Source organism: Pezoporus wallicus, unplaced genomic scaffold, assembly GCF_028554395.1.
Source record: "Pezoporus wallicus isolate ANWC-B61680 ecotype Strahan unplaced genomic scaffold, APGP_CSIRO_Pwel_v1 contig_1181, whole genome shotgun sequence".
Lineage (NCBI taxonomy): Eukaryota > Metazoa > Chordata > Aves > Psittaciformes > Psittacidae > Pezoporus > Pezoporus wallicus.
In genome coordinates this window covers 3,281,345-3,304,402 of record NW_026641428.1, presented here as the reverse complement: position 1 = coordinate 3,304,402, position 23,058 = coordinate 3,281,345, and the positions used below count along the sequence as shown (strand labels likewise).

The following is a 23,058-nucleotide window of genomic DNA, read 5'->3' as shown; positions in this document are numbered from 1 at the left end:
AACATTATCCCCTATGGGTCTGTCACATTTTTAGAAAAAAGCTTCATTTGTAAGAGGCGTGAATTGTTGACTGTGCATTTTTACATAGTTCATATTCTTTGTTATTCCTGGTGGACAAAAAAAATGCTTCTGAAACATACTGTGCCCAATTTAGACTCGGAGGCAAAGTAGGTATGGAATGGAGGATTCTGTTCTCCTGTTAAGAAAAAGGACTGATTTGAAAGGAGAGTCTAAAAGGAGAAGCAAAACAAAAAGGACCTTACAACTATATTATAAAAAAGGTATCTGAAAGACTTGAGAATATGTAGAGAAGAGCCACAGAAGAATACTCCCACATGAAGAATGACAGCTGAATCTAGTTGATGGAAGAGAAGGTTATGGGCTGATTATGATATACAATTACCCTTCCAAGAGGATTCTCTTTAATTTGGTAAGAAAAAAAAAGGAAAAAAGATAACCAATGGCTGAAAGTTAAACCTATAAAAGATCATGTGTTTAATATGAACAATGAGCATAAAGAAACTTAAGAGCATTAGCTAAAAAGGGTCTTGTGCACTGTAATTTCCTTTTCCCTTTGATCTGATGGAGTCTGGAATTCCTAAACATGCAGGCTAAATGCTTCATTTTAAAAAAGAGTGGAGTCATAGTGGTTGATACTGTGTAGATGGCTTATTAATTTTATGGCAGAGTGGACAAGTCTCTTTATGCTATTTATTTGGGTAATCTATTGTTTTACATAAAGTTAAGTCCTAGACGTTCACAAATTGATAAGCAATTTTCTGTCAGAAATCTGTATCATCCATGTTCTTTCTCTGTTAGAGAAACGCAGATACAGACACTCTTTGGTACTTTCAAGCAGTGGCCTCCAAACTAAGATATATCAAGCCAGGGGCTGTGCAAGACAATCCATTGAGGTTCAAGAAGAACAATTTCCTGTAAATAAACATTTTTGAAAGGATTTTTTTAATTTCATCCATCCTCCCTATTTAGTATCTTTAATATCTCTTTGTGTGTGTTGCTATAATGTATTAGTACAGTTTGTGAATAAATGCATATACTCATATGCTCAAAAATGTTTTAATGATAGGGGTGCAGCATCAGAAAGGTTTAGAGACCATTGCCTTAAAGTGAGACATCAGATCAACATGGTAATGCTAACTAACCTTCAGAGCTGTTGCTGAGGCCATTTTCTGATGACATCTTTTCAAAGATTGCTCTCCCTCTTTTCACACTAGACTCCTTTGGAGTACTGGTGGAATGGCTCCCAGGCTGACTCTTTGATGTCAGTGAATGTGAACTTCTTTCATTTTCTGCTTCCTGTTAGAAAACATCAAGAAGATGCATGTTAAAAGCTTTTGGTAGGAAACAGGTGTGGGTTTTGGGAAGAGGAGAGAGGGTGAAGAGGCAGCAGATTAGAAGGGGGTGCTATTTCTGGGAAGACATTCTCCAGAATGCCCTAAGGTAAGTTTCTGTAGCACTGCAGGTTGCGGATTCATGGCTTATCATTCAACAGACAGTGATACTTGGAAGTATTCTTTTGCCATTTCTTGCATGTGGTTTCTTCCACAAGAGAGGGGTGGAGGTGGTTGTAAGGATCACAATAAAAGACAGCAGTTCTTGTTTAAACACTATTTGTACATAGAAAAGTTCACAGAGGGAATTTTATTAATTTCATTTACTGGTATGTAAGACTACATAAAAACAATTGCTTGAGAACAGATGTGCTTGGACATTTGTTTCAGAAATTTGATTTTCGATTCTACTGTTACCTACTGACTGAATTTAGCTTATCAGAATAGCAGGTTAGTGTTCCTAGAGAGTTTCCACGGTATCATTGGTATCTCATAATGCCTCAGCCCTTCGAGAGAAAATGAGTAAATTATTGCTAAGCAAAACTTTAATGTGTTAAAGCTGGTGTTTCTGGGGTGCTTCTCCCTCCATCCCTGCAATGCACTACTCAGTATGGACTTGGACACAACAGCTGTAAAGGCTTGCTCTTATATTAAGTAAATAGCTGGAGTAGCAAAAATATACTCCCCCACCAACCCCAAGGGTGGTAAGGAAGGTTCACAGCAGATCCACATCTGCTGTCCCTGTAAAAGAGGTATGATAGCAAAAAAGGGTGGGTAAGTGTTTGGTCAGGTGACTACATTAATCTCTCCGGCAAGATTTTGTGGAACTTATTTGCCAGAGCCCTTTATTGCTTAAATGGCAGAGGTTTACAAAATGTACTGCTTTCATTAGCCTAATTCCTTTTTATTGTTTGCAGACAGCTTTATTATTGTATACTAATTTAATGCTACCCTTGTATATGATTTTACTGAAGTAACTCCTAAATGCTTTTAGATTTAGATATTATGCATGGTGTGTAAGAGGCAACAAAATTAGACTTCTGAATTTATTGTCTTACATTGGACAATATTTTCCAGTAACTATTTAAAAATAAAAAAAATTAATGCCATCCAACTTAATGAATCCTCAAATAGAACTCTTGCGGTGAATTGTAGAAGCCATTTTCACAGTAGCATATAATCAATTAATACATTCACCTTGAATTTTTTGAAAGTGACAGTGAACAAGCATTGGAAATGTACTTTTAAAATGCGTGCATTGTTAGCAATCCAGGACAACTGTGCTTCACCCATCTTTAATAAATTTCTGCTTTTTCTCATAACTGCTGATAGCTTTTATCTTAAACATGTACTGTACTTTAATGTTGACCTGTAGCCATTCTTTGCAAAAATATTCCTTCCTGTGCATGTATGATAGGTTATGTCTTGTGGAAACTCATGATTTTATAACAATCTGTCTACTTCTGTGAGTTATGGTAGCTTTTGCTTGAGATTAGCTAAAAGATTTTTGCATAATATGTCAGCACTGAAACAAATGACTGATTAGACCATAGAGGCTGAACATGTTTTATTACCATGGGTATTGTAAACCCAATTTTTTCAGCAAAAGTACCTGTGGTATCACCAATCATCAGTTATGTATGTCGCATCAGTCTTTCCTCCCTCCTCCTCCCCTCACTGAAAAGAGCACTGCTGCTACTGCTTATATCGAATTGAACTTGAAAGGTAATCTTGAGTACAGTGGATAATTTTAGTAGGCAGGCCAGGAGGTACACTCAACACACTGGAATACCTAAACATCTTTACATTTAAAGATGATATAAGGGGTCTTAACCAATACTGTGGGGTTTGTTGACTTTTATTTATCATGTTTACAGGAGATAATTGGTGTGAATCTAACTGAATTATTCTCTAATTGCTTTTACAGTCAGAAGCGTATTTTACTTTGCTATTATGGAAAGTATTTTTGCAGGGTAGTAATAGCAAAAGACAGATTTCTGGAGTGAGGAAAGCAGCTGTCCTTTTGCTCCACGAGACTTCCTTGTACCCTTCCTCACTAGCCTGCTGGGTACTTTCAGGCTGTACATGCTACTTAGAAATGGCAGGGTGGCGCAGTGCCAGTAAGATAAGCTCTGTGACCAGGCTGGGTTACAGTGCAGGTGGGCAGTTGTAGCACAGGTAGGATAGAGAGTTTGGCCAGAACATAGGTACGCTGAGAGGAATGAGATACTTAACATGCCAAGTGTATCAGGAGGCAGCAGGTGGCAGAAATGAATAGAGTATTTTGTATGGAAAGGGCTATGGCTTCAGATTGCTGTTTGTTTTCTAACATTTTTCAGAGTTGGCTATCAGGTACAATTGCAACTCAGTATTAATGATGAAATTTTTATTTAAAACAGACCATTATGTCTGAAATCTGGCATGGGCAATCTGTGATGCAGAAATGGCCCATGCAGGGGAGAAATGAAGGATGTGGGAGGGAGAGGAGAAATAAAAAGATGCAACTGAGTGTTTGTTAGGTCAGCCTGATTATGTCCACCTCCTCCAGTTCTGCAATCAGCCAGTACCTGGCATACATATGAACAGCCACAGGATCATGTTGCCACAGCATTGTGTGGCTTCCAGTAGTCAACACCAAGAATCCCTTTAATGATGATCTAACTTCTGCAGTATTAGAACAAAATGGAAAACTCAAATTGTACTGGGTTTTCAGCTACTGTTGGCATCTTCAAGAAAGAACTCATCTAGTTTGGGGTTATTTTTTTTTTTTTATTCCTGATGTGTTTTTCTGTAGTTACCAGTAACAGCTAAAAAACTTCAGAATTTACTGTTTCTTATGCTTATCCTTGCAAGCTAGGGACCAATATGAGTTTGATTTGTATTTTTCTTACCTCTGTTAATTTTATTAACTTGTAGACTATGGTTTGGTGTTTTTTCATGTTTATCTCTGCAGTAGCAATTCCATGAACTAGAAAACTTATCTATGTTACTATTTTGGGAATATATCTCAGTAGGAATTTTAAAAATAATCTTTTTTGCCAATCTTTAACATATATTACAGGAATATTGGCCCTAGTTAAGAGGTTTTCCATGTAAATTATTTTATGGACAGGTTTCTGAGATGTTTGCTACTAAGGCAGAAGGCATTTTCATTCAGTTTATTTTCCTGTGTTTAGAAAAGCAAGTGTCAAAACTGGAAACCTGGAATAATAGTTACAAATTGCTTAGACATAAAATATTACTGTTTTTTGTCTTTAGGGTTTGATTTTTTCCACCTGCAGACTTCTCTAAGTCTCAGCTTTTGTTCTGCAGTAAGCATTATTCCCAGTTTTCAAGACTGCAGTGGGGTTTTTATTTGGTACTTTGTAATTTGGAGATCTTGGTAAGCAGTGTCAATTAGTAATTCCAGGAATACTCTTTTCAGATTCTATGCCTTGATATTAATTTGTCAACCTAGTTGTGTGATAATTTTTTTATAGGTGACTGAATACAATTTACTGTAGCTTCCTATTAAGTAGATTGAGACTGGTGTTTATTGTTCCAAACCTCTTTGTTAATGTCTTTTGATTTCTTTGTACTACTGCCTGTAATAATGTACCCAAAAAAGAATAACTGGTTATAATTATACAGACATTTTGGGGGACTGCTAATACATTTTCCCACATTGTAGTGGATCTGTAATTTTAAATACATTAATTCTCTTTCAGTTCTTTCTAAATAAGTTCTCCGTAAGTTCATTATCTTTTACCATAGCTTTCCACACTAATCCATATTCTTTAAATCCTTGATATGGTGAATCACTGTATAGGTGAATGGTCCATTTAATGCTCTCTGTAAGGATGTCGCTGTTTTGACAGCGATTATAATCGGGGGCAGAAGAACTGCATGCTCAGCACTGTCCAGAACTTTTTCCTTCAAACAAACCAATTCTATGTCCATATGTGTTCTGTTCCTGCCTTTTTCATTATCACAGGGTCCCCCACGTGACAGTCTCCAACTGCCCCAGCCCCATTTTGCAAATAGTATCCCTGTCTTAGTGGGGCTTCTGAAGGATGATTTTCTTGCACTATTGCACCAGCTGTAATGCTAGAGATCAGATTTATTCTCTGAAGATGCTGTTTCCTACTGTGAAAAATTCATTGGAAGGCGTTATGATTACCATAAACTCCTTTTACTCAGGATAAATTTAATTTGCATACTGTTTTATTGGGGTATCTACCCAGACAACCTAACGACAGCGAATGGCAAAGACATCTGCTTAATAAGGATAGAATTAACATAAATGCCACTTATCGAAAAAGCACTGAGGTAGTGCCAAGAGGTGCTTAATTAGAGGCTAATGTATGCAACACTTGCAGAAGTTGCCAAAAGAAAACTAAAACAAGAATAATTGTTGGGTTTTTTTCTGATTAATGCAGGGTTCAATTCATGTCAAGCTTTTCTAACCATATGTGAGTTCTTGTTGGGACAATTACTGAATTGAGACATGGACTGTTGTGTGGAGCACCCTGCTTAACAGCATTTATTCCATTTTTTGTTAGACATAATTTGTTTAAATCTGCCCATATGCAAGGAACTTGCTATTGTGATTACTTCAGTTTTATATACTGGCTCTGAATTATTCTATTTTTGAATGGACTTCTCAGAAACAGGTGACACAAGAAGCTATTTGTATGTTCTGATCTCATACTGTAGGCAATGAAAAGAATAAAGCACTGAAGAGTCCAATTTCAAGGAATATACTGTGATTACTTATAGAAATGCCAATGATAAAGATTCCAAGTTCAGTGGCCTACTGAGTGAGTGTGCTTCTTTTAGATCGTGGATTTTCCACTTGCTATCCAGTCCTGCACTAATCTGAAAGTCAGTAAGCCAGAACACATGAAGTTTTAAATAGAGGAAAACTATTTACCAAGTTACTACTACCTTTTCTGCATACACTGAACTACCTTGGATAGGAAGAGGAATTTGCAGTCAGTATATTAAATAGGTTACCAGAAGCTACTATTAATGTTCCACGTATTTAATCCTTTTTTCTTAAAGGACATCTTCAAATGTATTAAAGAAATGTGCTTATCCCCATCCCATCATGTTGTAACTACTTTTGCTATGTGTGCTACCTAAAGGAAAGCTAGCTACCACCACACTTTAATTTTATATATGGCCTCCACAAAAAGGATGCGTGTGTAAGAAATGACAGAGAGGAGTAGGAGTAGACCCAAAGAGAAAGGGTAAAAGCATAATGTGAAAGGAAAATAAATCCATAAGTGAATGGTGATTTAGGGAACGAGTTGAGCAGTAGGATAAGTGTTTAGAAATCAAATCTGTTGCTTTCAAAATAGTTATATAAAATCTCAATCCATTACTGCATTTTATTGTGATTGTAGCTTAAAATACTTGAGGGTTGCTATTCCAATAATTGCTCTCAATCGCAATTCAAGTTACACTTAAAGTCTAAGAGCTTTGCTGGATGTGCTCCTAACGTTTTCTATTGCCTACAAAAAGCTGGCATCTCAAATTCCAATTCAAAACAAGAGACTGCTTAGCTGGAGAGTACACAGGGATGATCTGAGGTTAATTCTAGTGCTGAGAGAGCTGATAATATCTCCTGTGAATCACCCAATAACAGTGAACTATAAAAAAGTAAGAGATAAAGTCCTGGCCTGCCTGGAGAGAAAGCCTTTGGAAATCCAGCATCAGAGAAGTCTGTTTCTGATATAGTTCTCATTTCTAATTAAAATATGATGGAAATCCATTCTGGTGCAATTTGGAAGCAGGGAGTGCATGGAATCATGTCTACCATCTGCTGGAATGCTGATGGCATTAAGATTGATGACAAACCTCCAAAAGTGACTGTTACGGAGGGTTGCTAATAACACCTGCTGCGTAAACTCTATGAAGCCAGTAAGTAAACTGTTGAGACAAAGCCATGATTCTCGGTTGATTCTCTGCAATGCACCACTTCACTAAGACAGAATTTCTCAAGAGGATTAAAAAAACCCCTATGGCTGCCTGGAACCTGCTCACTCATTTTATACCCAGACCAGTTCCTGAGATGCATATCCCTTTCAGCTGTTACAGACTGTCTTAAAATAAGACAGTATTTTCATTTGGAGGAAGGGTATGAAATAACTTTTCTGTAAACACAGAACAGAGGCCCTGAAATGAGCTTGTTGTCAACCTGGGGAAATGGAAGATCTATTTGCAGAATTGCCATCTGTGCTGGTTTTGGCTGGGGTAGTTAATTTTCTTCACAGTAGCTAGTATGAGGCTATGTTTTGGATTTGTGCTGAAAACACTAATTGTTGATAATGCAGAGATGTTTCAGTTATTGCTGAGCAGTGCTTCCACAGAGTCCAGGCCTTGTCTGCTCCTCACCCTATGCCACCAGCGAGCAGGCTGGGGGTGCACAAGAAGTTGGGAGGGGGCACAGCTGACCCCAACTGACCCAAGGGATGTTCCATGCTTTGTGGGTGAACACCTGCCTGACTGTGGGGAATAGTGAATGAATTCCTTGTTTTGCTTTGCTGGTACACATGGCTTTTGCTTTACCTATTAAACTGTCTTTACCTCAACCCACGAGTTTTCTCAGTTTTATCCTTCTGATTCTTTTCCCCCATCCCACTGAGGGGAGGGGGGACTGTGTGGAGCTTAGTTGCTGAATGGGGTTAAACCACAACACCATGGGCTCTACACTAAGAAAAAACATTGAGGAGCTAAATTCTGCTTTGAAATATCTACAGATTTCGTTCTTACTTAGCAAAAGTCACACTGACTTGCTGTTTATCACCATAGCAAAATTGATACAGGGTCCCTGGTCTTACTACTTATAAAACAACCACCTAATCTTTGTGCTAAAAAGGGTGATCCTTTTAACTGTTAACAGCATTTGACATACATCAAATTATTGAGCTGTCCAGACTCTGTCCTATGGAAAGATTATCAGTTAGTTACATTATTAGCTCATTGTGTGATGTTGATTTGAAATGTTATAGCAGTTTTAAAAGTATCATAATATCTGTGCTAAACTGACAACTGGCCAGTGGATTAAATAGACAACTATAGGACATAGAATAACCACAGAAATTTTCCTTCCTAAACCAATACTGTGCAATGGTCCATCTCTATTGGCATTTCTGTAAGACAAAAGAGTTGCATGTTTTGGAAGCACTTAAGGAAACTGAGGTCACAGTGACCAAACTTTTTTTAGTGAGCTTTTTTTTCAAGCATGTGATACTACAGTGATTGAGTAACATCATTAAAGTAGGCCAGCTACAGTATCTGTAATAAATCAGGATAAAATTTATGAAAACTCCAAAATAAAAATCTTGATAGAAGTAAATCTTGCTACAGCTTTTTAAAGCAATTTGAAATAAAACCACATACAAATCAAGCAGAATTTATACTAAGTTCCTCTAGATGTCTATATAAATCACTGGCAATAGCTTACCACCAAAACATGCAAAATAAGGAGTCCAGATCTGAGACAGCTGTGTTTAATAGGAAATATTTTAAAAGGAACTGCAATGAAGACTGGAGAGGGTACAGGCAGTATGGCTTTGTAGCCAGCATTCACAGGGGACAGTTTTCAGGCTTGGTTCAAGTCGTGGAAACTGGTTTCTAAACCAGTGTGATTAGTAAATACAACTAATGTTGGAGTTCTTTTTCCAAAATCATGACCTGCAGCAGCATAGGATGCTATTTTACCACATAGGAGGCACAAATTAAGATTCAAAGCATGGCTACTTAAACAGTAGCTTTCCTTTTTGATCTCCTCTTGTTTTTTTTCACTTTTTTATTTACATACATATTCCAAACACTTCAGTCAGTCAGAATAACTTGTCCTTTCTATTTATATAATAATTCCAAAGTAATTGGAAAAAAGTTTTACCACAGAATTAAAACCCCCAATGTTTCCATAATAATCCCATTCTGGTTTATCACAATAAAGTTTTATTTAAAGCTTCTACAAGAAAATCAGTACCTTCTTTGAATTGCAATTGTAAAAGGAACACTGCTGTATACTAAATTCCAATGTCAGCTCTAAGTTTATGCTTTTGTTCTTTATTATCTTTTTTTTTCCCCTCTTACAATGCACATTTAGAGATGTAATTTTGTGTATCTCAGATTTTTCACCTTTGCAGCGGAAATTTAAGAACTATTATTTTATCAGTGCTACTGTTAATTGCAGGTATGGGAGAAGAAAAACATATCATTTATTTGGGATTTCATAAAAGCCTGGGTGTGCCTGGGTTGGTTGTTTGTTTGTTTGTTGTAAATTCACTGACAATATATGCTTTTCTTTGCACGCTCTGTTGCTGAAATTTACTTGGATTCAGAGGTATATCAGTTTAGAACTTTTAAGGTTCTTAAAATATCTCAATGTATGTCTACCTTTAAGCAAAACAAAATAATGATTTTTGAAAGAATTGTTTTCTAACGTGATCATTTTGTGTCTCATGTTGCTACAGACATTTACATTCTTTCTGTTGTCATTTTCCACAGTCATTTGCAATTTCTTGATTTTTGTAATTATTTCAAATAGCTGGAAACTATTAGAAGAATGTTGGGGTGTAGAACAGAAAACAAAAATAACAAAGCAGAAACAAAATCATTAGCAGAGAGGGGAAGCAAATGACTTTCAAAATTACTAATATTTATCTAGGTCTTAGTAGGCACTCTATTTTAGCTGCATACACTCAAATACAACAATCTTCTGGCTTGACCCTCCACTTTGTTTCCTTCCAAATTATTGCCTGGTTTCTAAGATTTGATAATTTTCCAGTAATATTGAGCGTGCTGGTTCCCAGACTCCACTGATACCTGCTTTTAGAAGCAGGACAGAAGAGCATTTTCCTTCAGTTGTTCATGCAACTCAGGCAGATCACTTTGTTGTAGTCAAGAGCAAAATGGCTTAGCTTAACTAAAGACAATCTCTGCCTTAGTAAGAGCTCCAATTAGCTGACATATTTTAAAGTCTTAAATGAGTTTATTTCCATTAAATATACACTAATTTAAAAAATTTAAACATTTGGTGTACTCTCCGATATTGCTTCCAAAACTACAGTAAGCAATATGTGTTCAAGCAGCCATATTTTTTCAGTTATTCAGTAATAATACAGGCCACATCAAATTAATCTTCTAAGTCATTTGCTCTGCACAGCACTAGAAATATACATGCTGGGAACTTTTTGTGAAGGCTGCAGTGTTCGCCTCACTGCCTTTTTCTTCTCTTTTGTTTTTTTTTTTCAATGCTTGTATGGAATGACTAATTATCTTAAGCAAAGGCTTTTTTTATCCCATATTCATTGCATGTTTTTAAATCAGTTCCCCCTTCCCCCCCAATATTACTACCTATAAAAGATAGTAAAATTAAGTATTACCAGCATTCTGTATTTTTAAGCAATAGCATTTTCTTTGATCACATACTGGGCTGATGTTTGAAGTTTGAAAATGAGAAATAAGAGAAAATGAAACATACTCTACAATGGAAGATTAACAACAAGTGTATAAAGAGGCTACTGTGTAAGAGATATAGCTACAGAGAATTCAAGATGATCTATAAATTATGGTGAATGATGGAGACTCTGAGACAGTGGGCATAAATAGGGAGATTCTCAAAACTGATATTACAAGATCCTTGTACCCATAGTCCAGCAATGATATTTATTATCTGTGACAGAAATTCATATAAACAGCTTCAGAGAAAGACAGTGCATTGCTTGAACTCTCCTGGGTATACAGAGTTCACAAACTGCCTAACCCTGAGTAACATCTACTATTCCAATTTTATTAATCAAAGTCTTAAATTTGAAACAAATGTGTCATCACACCATGACACAGAAGAGAGAAAAAACAAATGAGGTTAAAATATGGCAGTGGTATTTTGTTTTCATTTTTCTTTCCCATTTGCTGATTTCCTAGAGTTTGCTTGGCTTTAAGAGAACATGCCATGTTCATTTAAATCTAGGCAGCAAATATATAAAAAGGATCCCATCTTTACCAAACATTTTTGAAAGAGACAGCAGAGCAAAAAGTACAGCTGATACAAGGAGAGGATGCTGAGCTAAAGGAGCACAAACAGAAATGCACGTAAGAGATCTTGTTTGTGAAAAGGATCCCTGAAGGATCTTCTGAAGACCCTAAAGGTCTTCTATTAAGACAGCTGATGTAGTAAGCTGTACTTAGCAGATCGTTTGTACCTCCTGTACTTTAATGGCCCAGGTTGGCATCTACCAGTATACTGGTACTCTACCTGTGCCTTGGACAGAAAAAGGTGGAAAGTATTCTATGCTATAATTCTCTGAAAACCCAAGAATTCATCTGCTTTCATTGAGATTCAGAACAGTAGCATGAAACTCCCAGGTATGGTTATTTTGGACCCATTTATTTTAACCTAATGATGACTGCTTCAGAAAACGTTGTGAGTCTATTTCTCTTTCTACTAGATATTACCAGAGAATAACAGAATTGTTAACAGTTTGTCCTCACAGACATTATACAGGTTAGAGGAAAGATAACAGAAGTAGACGTATTGGGGATTTTATTTTACATATTTGTAAAATAAATTGAAATTTTATTTGCTATTGAAAGAGTAATTGTGAGTATGCTTTGGTGCAGGTGTTTATTTGATTGTTAACTTGAATCATTTGGCATGTTACACAATGTACCCTGCAACAGCAAGTAATGTCTCTTTCACTCCCATTTAATTTATGGATTGCTCTCCTCTGAATACCAGCACCTGTAGATTTCTCAGACTTTGTCACAAGCTTATTTCCTTCCTAATCAACTTAACCCAGATGTTATGTTTCTCTCCAAGTGCTGTTTCCCAAGACATGCTAGTAATGGGTGTATTTACTTCCCATCTTTCCACTTTACTTTCATGCTTCAAGAATTGATTAAGATACCTCAGGCTGGTAAATTGTCCCAAATATCAGCCCACAAAATGACAATGAAAATGTTTTAATGATTTGCAGCTTTCTGCCACAAGTGACAAATACTTGAGAAATTTTTTGCTTAGGATAAGAAGTTTGTCTATAAAATCTGGCAAACTAAAATTGAACTAAATATGGAGAGGAAATTAAAGAACATATTATAAATAAAACATACTTTTCCAGACATCATTTTCTGGCCACTGGCTGTGGAAAGGAGTTGTGCCTTTCCAAGTGCTTGATGGTCAGTTTCCTACAGAGGTTATCAAGCTTTGATGCTGCTGGCTAATAGGTTGAAAACCATACAACAAAATAGACTTGGGTAAAGCAAGGTGTTTACTGGCTTATATGTCTGGAAAGAGAAGAGGCAATTTTTTTGATGACCCAGAAAGCACAATTCTTCACCTTCAAGATCAAACTACAAAACCTATTGGACATCACATACAACTTCTCTCTAGGTTATAATGTTTTAACTTTATTGATCTGTATGGATTTTAAAATGTTAAAGATTATTTCTGCACCTAATTTCTGGGTAATTTCTAAGCAATCATATCTTTAAAGAACCCTTTCAAGACTCTTTTGGGGGGTGTGTGGTGGTGTTTGTATGTACCTTTCCTCAGAAGGTCATATTCCTCATTTCTCTGTTACCTTGGTGTGCTTGCTTAGTGGCACACAGTCAAGATTAGAGAGAGAATCTGCATACAGAAGTCAGAGCTTTTCTGCTTTTCTCTGCCTTCTGGAGATTTAGGCCAAAGACTAGTGAGTCTGCTATAATCCTGAATTTAAAGGAAGGTAATTTCTGCCAAATCAGGCTCTAAAGAAATATTAAAAATATCAAATCTTCTGTCTGCTCAGAATAAAATTAACGACTTAAAACCTATGAAGTATAGGTTCATAGGATGGTTAGTCAGTTTCTTCCTGGAACAATTGCAGCTTACAGTGCACTGCAAAAAGGAACAAAAAACCCCAAAAGAAATAGAAAAATCACACTCTCTAAATCCTCCCCCAAAACAGGGAGGGAGAGCAAAACGAGACACATGGTATTTCTCATACACCTTGGTGTTCTTTCATCTGTGCCGTTTTCAATGTTGCATATAGAAAATACGTAGACACTACAACTATCCTGGTATTACAATATTAGCCCTTTGAAAGTGTCCTGGTTCAGCAGTAGCAGTCATTTTTTCTCCTTCTTAGTAGCTGGTGCAGCGCTGTGGTTTTGACTTTCGGCCTGGGAACAGAGCTGATAACACCAATGTTTTTAGTTACTGCTCAGTAATGTTTAGACTGACCAAGGACTTTGTGAGCCTCATGCTCTGCCAGGGAGGAGGGAAGCCGGGAGGAAGCAGAGACAGGACACCTGACCCAAACTAACCAAAGAGGTATTCCACACTGCAGCACATCATGTCGAGGATGTAACTGGGAGTTACCTGGAAGGGCTAATTCACTGCGGGGTTGGACAAGGTATTGGTTGGTGCTTGGTAGGGCAGGGTGGGGCAAGTTATTGGTTGGCGGGTGGTGAGGGGTTGTATTCTCTTCCCTTGTTATTTCCCTTTTTGTTATCATCATTGGTGGTAGCAGCAGTGATGTGTGTTACACCTTAGTTACTGGGCTGCTCTTATCTCAACCCGTGGGAGTTGCAGTCTTTTGATTCTCCTCCCCATCCCTCCAGGAGCAAAGGGAGGGCAAGAGGGGGTGGGGGGCGTGGGATGAGAATGAGACTGCGTGGCTAACTTGCCGACAGGGTTTAAACCACGACAGAAAGAAAAACCCAACCTGATTCTCTTAGTTCTTTCAGTTTTCCAGAAGTGAATGAATTTCTCCTCCCTTTTCTCCATTTCCAAATTACAGGCTCAGCTGCAGAACTTCACTTAGCACAAAAGAAAAGAATATTTCTCTTTAACTTCAGTGGTCTTTACTGAAAGAACTAAAGGCAAAGCAACATCATATCTGCATCGATACAGACTGAAGTCCTGAAAAAACTGTCAGAAGCCCATGTTACTAAAAAGTCTCTTTGATTATGCCATTTTCTTGCTTTCTAGACTTTCAAATACTTGTTAAACTGCTGTATATATACACAACTTTTTAGGGATATCTGTTACCATCTAATAATGGAATTGTGATTGTCTTCAACAACACACAAAAACCAAAATAGACTTAATCCTGTAGTGAAAAACATATTTTGTGTTTTTGAAATACTTCTTTTTAAATGCTTCCCTGTTCCAGAAATATATTTCAGATTTTTAGACTGCCTTCCTATTAGCTAACTGTACTCCACTAGAGACTCAACTTATCAGAGCAAATGAAAAGTGCCTCTTAAAATCAAAAATATAACAGCCAAAAAAGCAGGCAAGAAATCTTTTTTAGGACTGGAGCAGAAAGAATGTAAGGAATAGATTCAGACAATAATCAGACAAAAATAAGACCCACACCTGAAATCATTGTAATTGGCTGAAGGCAAGCGATCCTATAATAAGCCACCCGCATCCACAACATGATACACAACGAATCCTTGTGGATTCTGAATAAGCAGTAAGTAAGAAGAATATTGAGAGGCAAACCCCATATTTATTAAATCTCAGCACAAAAGAGACTTCCTTTGGAACGTTTGGTTGAGGGTATAGGACTATAGTCCGTCCCATCCTGTTCCTTATAAAAAGGCAGCCTCCTCAGCGGTACTGAATACGTAAATGAGACTAAACCCAAATTTAATTTCTCATAAGGAACTGGTGACACTCGTTTCAATGTTCCAACCTAACTGTTGTACTGTTTTTTCTAGCAAGCTTCCTCGTTGCTGCAGCTCAAACACTAACATTCGTGACTGTGAGGAAAAGTGAATGATTCTACCGTTTTAAGGTAAAATCCTATTAGAGATTGTTTTCTCCACTGTCCACAAATAAAGCACAAAAATTGGTAAAGCTGAATTGAGGGCAGAAGAATAAGAGCATTCTCAAGTGTCTGTTAAAGGAAAATAATATAATTTGTTGTTTGGCACAAGCATAGTTATTTAATAATTGGGCAACTAGGGAAACTAGCGGTGTGGGCCACTAAAGAAACCAAGAAATGGGCATGGTGGAGAAGAAGGTCTGAAATGTTGAGTGGTCACAAGTGTCAATCATTTGTGCCAATTTCAATCCCAGTTTTGTGTGACACTTTAAGGAAGGCAGGTACACTCTCAAGAAAATAGTTGCTTCTGGATATATAAGCAATGAAATTATAACAGTGTAACTAACACAGAAAATAGCTCAGAACAACTCAGGAACTGCAGGTGGTACACTGGGATGGAATTCACTGATTAAACAGGAAGGAAGAGCAGTACTTTTCAGAAGACCTTTAAATACATATATATATACATATGTGTATCTATATTATATACACACACACTGTACTGCAACAGCTCACGGGAACAGTTTGTGAATAAAGGAGATTTGGAAAGCTCCATTCCCACTATAGAAATACCTGTTTTTGCTGGTGTAAAACACTTTTTTGCTGGTGCAAAACACTTTAGACAGCAGTAAGAAATCTGCCAACATGTCCAGTTTTCAGAAAGGCAAAACCAGTGAAAAGCCACCAGTCCAGTTCAAAGATGAGTCAACTAAGAATAACCAAAGTGGGAAGAGGATTGTCTCTTCAGATGATTTGTAAGGTATCTGTAAAGATCTGATATATTTACTGAGGAAGTAAAGCACAGAAGAAAAGGTAGGTTTTTGGGTTTTTTTTTCTCCCCTTGTAGGAGAAAAAATGAATTGTTACCAAAACCTGTTCTTCATGATCTACAATTCAAGTTCCATGGACAATGTTGTCTTTCCTTGTTGTGGAATCTTTTGCCATTAGAAAAAAGTTTATGAAAACATAGGGAGGTATGCTTGGGGGGGGGAAGGAGGGAATAAGAAAAAAGGAAAAGAATGAGCTAAGAAAGGTATGAAGCCAAAATCCAGAAGGCTGACCATACAACACTCTTTTCAACATCAAGCTTTTCAGCAAGGGTAATCTTTTGGTCATTACCTGCATTCCTCACTATTTGCTTGCATTCATCCATAACAAAAATATAAATGATGCAAGTGATAACAGGGTACAAAACTGACCCACGGTCGTCATGGTTTTTCTGTGCTTTTCTGCATTATATGGCTTTGCTAAATTCACATAAATATTTTTGAGAGTGTTAAGAGAAAGAAGATGCTGCTTATTTAAACAATTCTAACAAAGGTCTAATCTTTTACATTAAGCATCAGTTCCCTTCATTTACTTTCTGGCTGCAGTTCATATGCTTTCTGCAAAGGACACAGTTTAATGAACATATACCAGATTATTTAAATGAATGGTTTTAATGAGTTCTTTGAATAGGTTTCTCTAAAAAGTAAGCATGAAATTACTTTCTCAGTTGGGATGCTTGAAAAACTTACATAATCATTTGCAGCAAACAGTCCTTAGTTGCTTTAACATTTCAATGTCTTTGAGTGCTAATAAACTAAAGTAGTTTTTTGATGGAAATGGTAAGTCAGTACAGTAATTTGATGTTTTAATATATTATTTGTAAGAAACTTTTTTTTCCTACAGGGAAGGGGAAAATACTTTTCATTTTATAAGAATAAGACATCAGTTTATTTCTAAATAATGGAAAGATATAGGGACAGGCCTGATACTTTAGGCTTTCCATAAAAGGCTCCAGCACAGACTTAATAATTAACTTCTTAATACTCCTAAGAAGGAAATACATCCAAGTTCCACTTGGATAAACTCAGGCAAAAATAATTTGACTTCAAGTGATTTAGCTTCGAAGTTATTAAACTCAGTCCTTGACTCTGTTTACTCTTTTTTGTCTAACCTTGTTGCAATATGAAGTGTTAATTCCATTCAAATAAATAGGATTGGGCATAGCTTTCTTCCTAGCTGCCATCAGGAAGAAAAATATGCCAAAAGTCTAAATACATTTGCAGGTACCTATAGTAGTGTCTTTCATTTTTGAACCAGCAGAGGGTTCTTTATATGATTGATCTAATTGTTTAGAAGTCATTGCATGTGTTAACATTCTTTAATTGCCCTGATTTTTCTCTATTGATTTTGTTCATATACAAATAACAGCACTGCAATGGAAATGCAACCTGAATGAAAGGTTATAGAATTTTTTGTCAGTGGTATTTTGCCTTTTTAGAATAAAATCTATTTTTCCTTTGGAATAAAGTAATAAAATGGACCATAGTCTCAGAAGTCTGAGAAGTCAAGAGATAGCCCATTTAAACAGGGTTACAACAGTTGTTGGTCTTTTTCTGACCATAAGGCTAATGAACATATTCATTTATACATAATGCAACTGTAATATAGATAGCTGTACCAAGCCTTAGAAGACATTCCGTTTATATTTTAAAAATCCCACTGTAATTTCTACGGCTTTGACTACGTTTTACATATAGCCATTTCTAACTTTGCTGTAACCTTGATTGCTTCTGAGTGAAACCACTACAAAATGCAAGGAAAATACGTCAGCTCATTCCCCATTCTTCACTCCTCCAACCCATGGGAGTGTGCTATGGCTGAAAAAAATTGAATCTTAAGCAATCTGTTTTGCTAAAACTTTGGCATAGCTTTGCATTTATTGTGATACATGTATTTTCTTGTATCACTGATACAAGTGTGGTAAAAATGTGTCTTCTGAAGACATACTAAATGGCTGTTGTTTTTCATGACAAGTATCTTGTCTCATGGTGTAATATTCAACTTCTAAAATGCTTAACATTCATTAATAGTAATAAATTACTTTGTCACCTCTAACGTGTAGGGTCTTTCTCATTAACCAGATACACACTAGATGCTTAATATGCACAGTTAAATACCTTCAGGATACTAATTTAAAATATGACACAGTGTGCATGTATAAAGCCTGGAAAAAGGTCCAGGTTTTGTATATGCAAAGCCTGAAATTGCTGTGGATCACATTTATCTCACACAATTTTATTTTTTCATGCTTATTCACTGTTATGAGTGGAGGAATTTGTAATTTGTGCATATTTTTTTGTGCCGTAAGATCTTGGACGTAGCTGCTAATGGCATTGTTAGCACCAGCATCAGTTTGGCTCCAACTTTTCAGATTACTGAAATAATCTATCCTTTCACAGACCTTCTATGCCTACAGAGGTTTTTTGAAACCTTGTCAGTGCTGCTTTTGCTCTCTGTTGCTAAGATTTGTAAGTGAATGACCTGAGTATCCATACTTCTTCAGCGTCAGAAACCCCTGATATGGATGTCTACAGTTTTTGTACACGCACAGATTTTTCTTTTTAAATAAAAATGTTGAAATAAATATTGAAATGTTTAAGAAAAAATGTTGAAATGCTAACACTGTGAAAGCCTTTTATGATGCAGATTCAATTTTTCTGCCTTTCATATTGACTGTGTCTTGGAAACCTCAGGATGTTTTACAGTACTGGGAAAATAAATCCTCAAAGGCAACATGGATCTCTTTTTCTAAGACAGCTACCTGAACAGGGTTACAGAATTCAAACTTTTCCACTTGAATTCTGAAAAAGGAACCTGTTCCTCATGCTTTTTTACCCCTTACCGCTTCCCAGTTTATAATAACCATCTGCTTATAAACTGCATCTTAACAGTTGCAATTCCTGCATTAGTTTCAGTGACTTAACAAGAAAGCATACTCTTTGGAGAGCACACTTCTTTGTTCTTTTCTGGCTGGCCAGGGTAAAAGAAATATTTTACCTAGAGCACTAATCAAATGTATTTCATATGCAGCACTCTTGGTAAAAAAATTATAAGGTAGAGGAAAGTAACTCCTCCTTGACCCTTTCCCCCACCTCCCACCCTTTTTACTGAACCTACTTCCCTTTTGTATTAGAAATGGTAGCTTTCCACTTGGAGGAAGAACACCTAGCAAAGAGATATACTTGGAAACAATTTTTATGAAGTATATCAGTGAAATAATAATACTGATGATGAGATTCTAAGCTGCACATGAATTCAAAGTATTTGCAGGTAGAACAGTAGCAAATTTTATGAAGAAACCTTAAGTATATTTAAACCAAAATAATATATAGTTGGTATAATAGTTCTAAGACTGGGAGTAAGGAGTCCTTTTACTTTCTTGGTAATTAATGTTTAATAAAGGTCTGCAATCCTGTCAAGTGAAGAATGCTGTTTAAATCAAAAAAATTACTGCTTTTCACTAAATAAGGAGCTCTTTGTATCAAAAAGATTAAAAAAGAACCGATTCCTCCTTCAAGAATGATCGTGTCTGTAATACTAAAAGAAAGTACTGCTTTATAGGAAATAAAGTTTTTTTGCTATTATTAAAAAATTACCAAGTTAGATCAGCCAGAGAGGTCTGCACCTTAAAAATCATTTGAGTATGCCACCTAGCAGCAGTCTATGACTATTTCACATGGTCTTTAAAGTGCTCAATAATCCCATGAAGTTTTAACTCTTATTTTGTTGGTGCCTGCTACTTTTTGTGTTATGTGTCTAAAGCTAATAAAAAGATTTTTCATGAATCACATGAATTTTTATTTTACTGTTCACATTAAAAAGCTTTCTAATATCTTATAATTTCTGTGCAAAAATCCTGCTATTATGTCATGGTCAGCATGCATTGTTCTGAGCTGTAGTTTCTGGACCAGAAAACCAATTTAAACCAAAAATGTTTATATCACTCTGGGCATTAAAATTAAATGGGTACATGTCTGAGTACATGGACCGGGAGGGTTATCCTGCAGCAGTTAGTAGTTGGTAAAATACAGAGTTTTAACATCAAGTTTTAGTATATCTTTGATTGAGAAGTGGGGAAAAATTATTCAAAGGGGATTTTTATTTATTTATGTTTGGGTTGTTATTTTTTTTAACCTGATAACTGAACAAGAAGTGAGGAATTACAATGTGAAAGGTATAAAATATTCCATCAGTGACCTGCAGGGACGTTTTAGTTTCATGCAGAAGAGGTAAAGTGTGGTGAAAGGCTTTTTAGCATTGATGTCTCCTCAGGTAGTTTAAGGAAATCACAGACATTCCTCAGACAAGAATCTGATGACAAATAAAGGTTGCAATTTGTCCAGGTGTGTCATGTTATGGCTGAAGTGACAAGAGGTTTCTCAGTTGAAAGGGAGTCAACACCGTGCTACAAATAAGAAGCAATTGCTTGAGAAAGTTTTAGAGTGTTTGTAAATAGTTTCATTGGAGAATTCATCACTCAGGCCATAATATCTTGTTTTTCTCTCTTCCCCCCTCCCCTCCCAAAAGCACTGGGCAAGCACAATTGCACACTAACTTACCTGAAAGACTGGCAGATACACGAGCCAGCAACTATTAAAATGATCCAGACCAATAACATTATGGAATAAAGAAAGTATTAACATACTGATCCAAATTATCAGCAGGACATCCATGGGATCAGTGGTGGGTACTGCCCACCCCCAGTGGGGCACAAGAGAGGGGTGACATGAGGGGAAACCAGCCTGCAGCCCTAGGGTCCGTGTCCATGCCTTCAAGGTGCCCAGCCCAGGCACTTACCTTCTTGCCACCCAGGGCCTCAAAGTGGCTCCGCAGCTCCTCCACGGTAATGGGGAAATGTTCAGTCTGCTGAGGGCTTGCTAGGGTCTCCTCCTTGGACATGTCTGTCCTCCTGCTGTCTGCTGGCACTTTCTCCTTGGTGCTGCTGCAGCTCATCTTATTCAGCACCAGGGACATTGGGGCTGATGAGCACTGGAGCATCAGGCGAGGTCTCACAGCATTGGCAGACTCCCATCTTTGCTTGAGGAGCTCCACGGAGCCCTTCTGCAGGGGCAAGTCTGCCAGCTCCAGCGTGTCCTGCCAATGCAACATGTACCTGGGGTCAGAGACAGGTACCACAGTGCCAGCAATGGCCGCCACAGGGTGGCTTGATAGCCCTTGTGTGTTGAAGGACAGGCCGAGGCACAGGTTGGTGGCTGGGACAGAAGCCACTTCCCAATGGAAAGTGAGATCCAGTAAGAGTCAGTGATAGGGTTCAGTGTGTTTATATAGCAGGAATATGTTAATTAAAAAGTGAATTAAAGGTGGTGTTTAGCTATTTTATTTTTATGCTTCCCATCAGAATTGCTGTCTGTCATGAATGGAAAAGCAGCAAGTACACAATTAGGGAGAATTTCAAACAAAGTGGGGCTAATGAATGGGTTCCTGATAATCAGTGTGTGCTACACTGAAAGGTGTTGTGACAGGTGACTGCTGGTTTCTTTTAGATTTGATACAGCTGTCAGTGGTGTAGAATAAGACACAGTATTTTAATGCAGCTAGTAGAGTGAAGGGCTACTGCATTAGCTGTGAAAGCACTTGGATAGGCTGGAAACACATCCTGCAGTACAGTGCTCCTAATTGAACTGTAACTCTTCTGGCAGGTAAATTACTAAGGGTTGATGTCAAATCTTTCTGATCAATTGACTGTGTTCTCACAAAGGCTCATTCCATCTTTCTTACAGTACGCTTGTGAAGGAAAATTGCTATTCTATCATTTTGCACCAGTTGTTGAAATCTGCTACCCGTTTCCTGAAAGCAGCTCCCAAAAAGTTTAATTTTGAGGTTTCTCTGCCCTGTAGCAAATGCTCAAATATAAGTTTTCATCTCTCGTTCAAAAAGAATTTGAGTAGAAAGAACTTGCTTCTAAAACAGGAAAGAGAGAGAAATGTTAACAAGAACTGAGACCCAGCTACCAGCTAAAATACCAATTAATTACTCCCTCCCTTCTTGGCAAGAGAGTTTGTTACGTATTTAACTATTCTTACATGCTTATATTTGTTTGAGCTTAAATATGCAACATTGGGAGTTAGGCTTGGGATTTTTTTTGAGATAATATTTAGCCAGAGTTAGTGTTGATTTAATACTTTGCTTAGGAGGAAAAAAAAATAGGAGAAGCACTCGATAGTTCTTCTTCCTTACACAGAACAAGAAAGAGTTTCTTTCCAGCCAGAAATTGGCCCTAGGCTTGTCTTTTCTTTAGCTTTTTGGCAGTTCTATGTTGTGACTGTGGCTAACATCCTGCTAATTGCCCTCCAGCTGTCTCAGATGCTCTTCCCTTCCTGCAAGCAAAAGAGTAACACCCTTCCCTCTTCTACCACATATACCTGTTCTAAGCTGTCTGATTCAATACAAGATCTTAATGGGTCTGACTTTTAACTCAAAATGAAGAACAGCTGTTGAATTCACCAGTCACAAGAATGTTCAACTTAACTCATGGTTTTAGGTTACAAATACTCCCGAGTTACACTGCATCTAAGGGTTGATTTTGGACTATGAAGCAGTCTTTTCCTAACTCAGGTGAGTGTGCTTATGCAATATCCCCATTCTCCTATGTTTTGCTTTATTGCTAGTGGGTTCTTTTGTTAGTTTCAGTATGTGTCAGGGTAGGTTGTATGCCATCATTCAGAAATAGTTTGGAGTTCATCTCCATCTCCCTCACAGATCACAGAATACCTTTAACTGAAAATGGCAGCTTCTTTTACCCTTGTCTACTGCGGGGCCTATGGCTGCTAGACAACAGATAAAACCAACACATTTGTTTTGTTTGCATTGACTTGTGTGAGGTGAAATTGTGTGGAGATTCAATGGTTTATAAAGGGGAAGATTTGCTGCACTGCTTCTTCCCTTCCTTTCTCCCCCACCCCCAGTAACATTGTACCATCTGCATCTATGTTAGGAATAAATTTGAATGTAGGCCTAAACCTGATTTTAAGCCAATTCCTAAAGATATATTTTAATGAAAGTGCCTGAAACTGGGGAAAACAAACAAATAAACAAAACCAACA

At 37.2% G+C, this 23,058-nt stretch overlaps 1 protein-coding gene across 1 annotated transcript in view; it reads right to left on the bottom strand.

Moving 5' to 3' along the window:
* Positions 1 to 21,103, bottom strand: part of XIRP2 (xin actin binding repeat containing 2) — a 39,925-nt gene extending 18,822 nt beyond the window's left edge. The window contains 2 exon segments of the mRNA XM_057423813.1: positions 1,176 to 1,317; positions 20,792 to 21,103. Coding sequence (XP_057279796.1) covers positions 1,176 to 1,317; positions 20,792 to 21,103 — 454 coding nt within the window.
* Between the last annotated feature and the right edge of the window lie 1,955 nt (positions 21,104 to 23,058).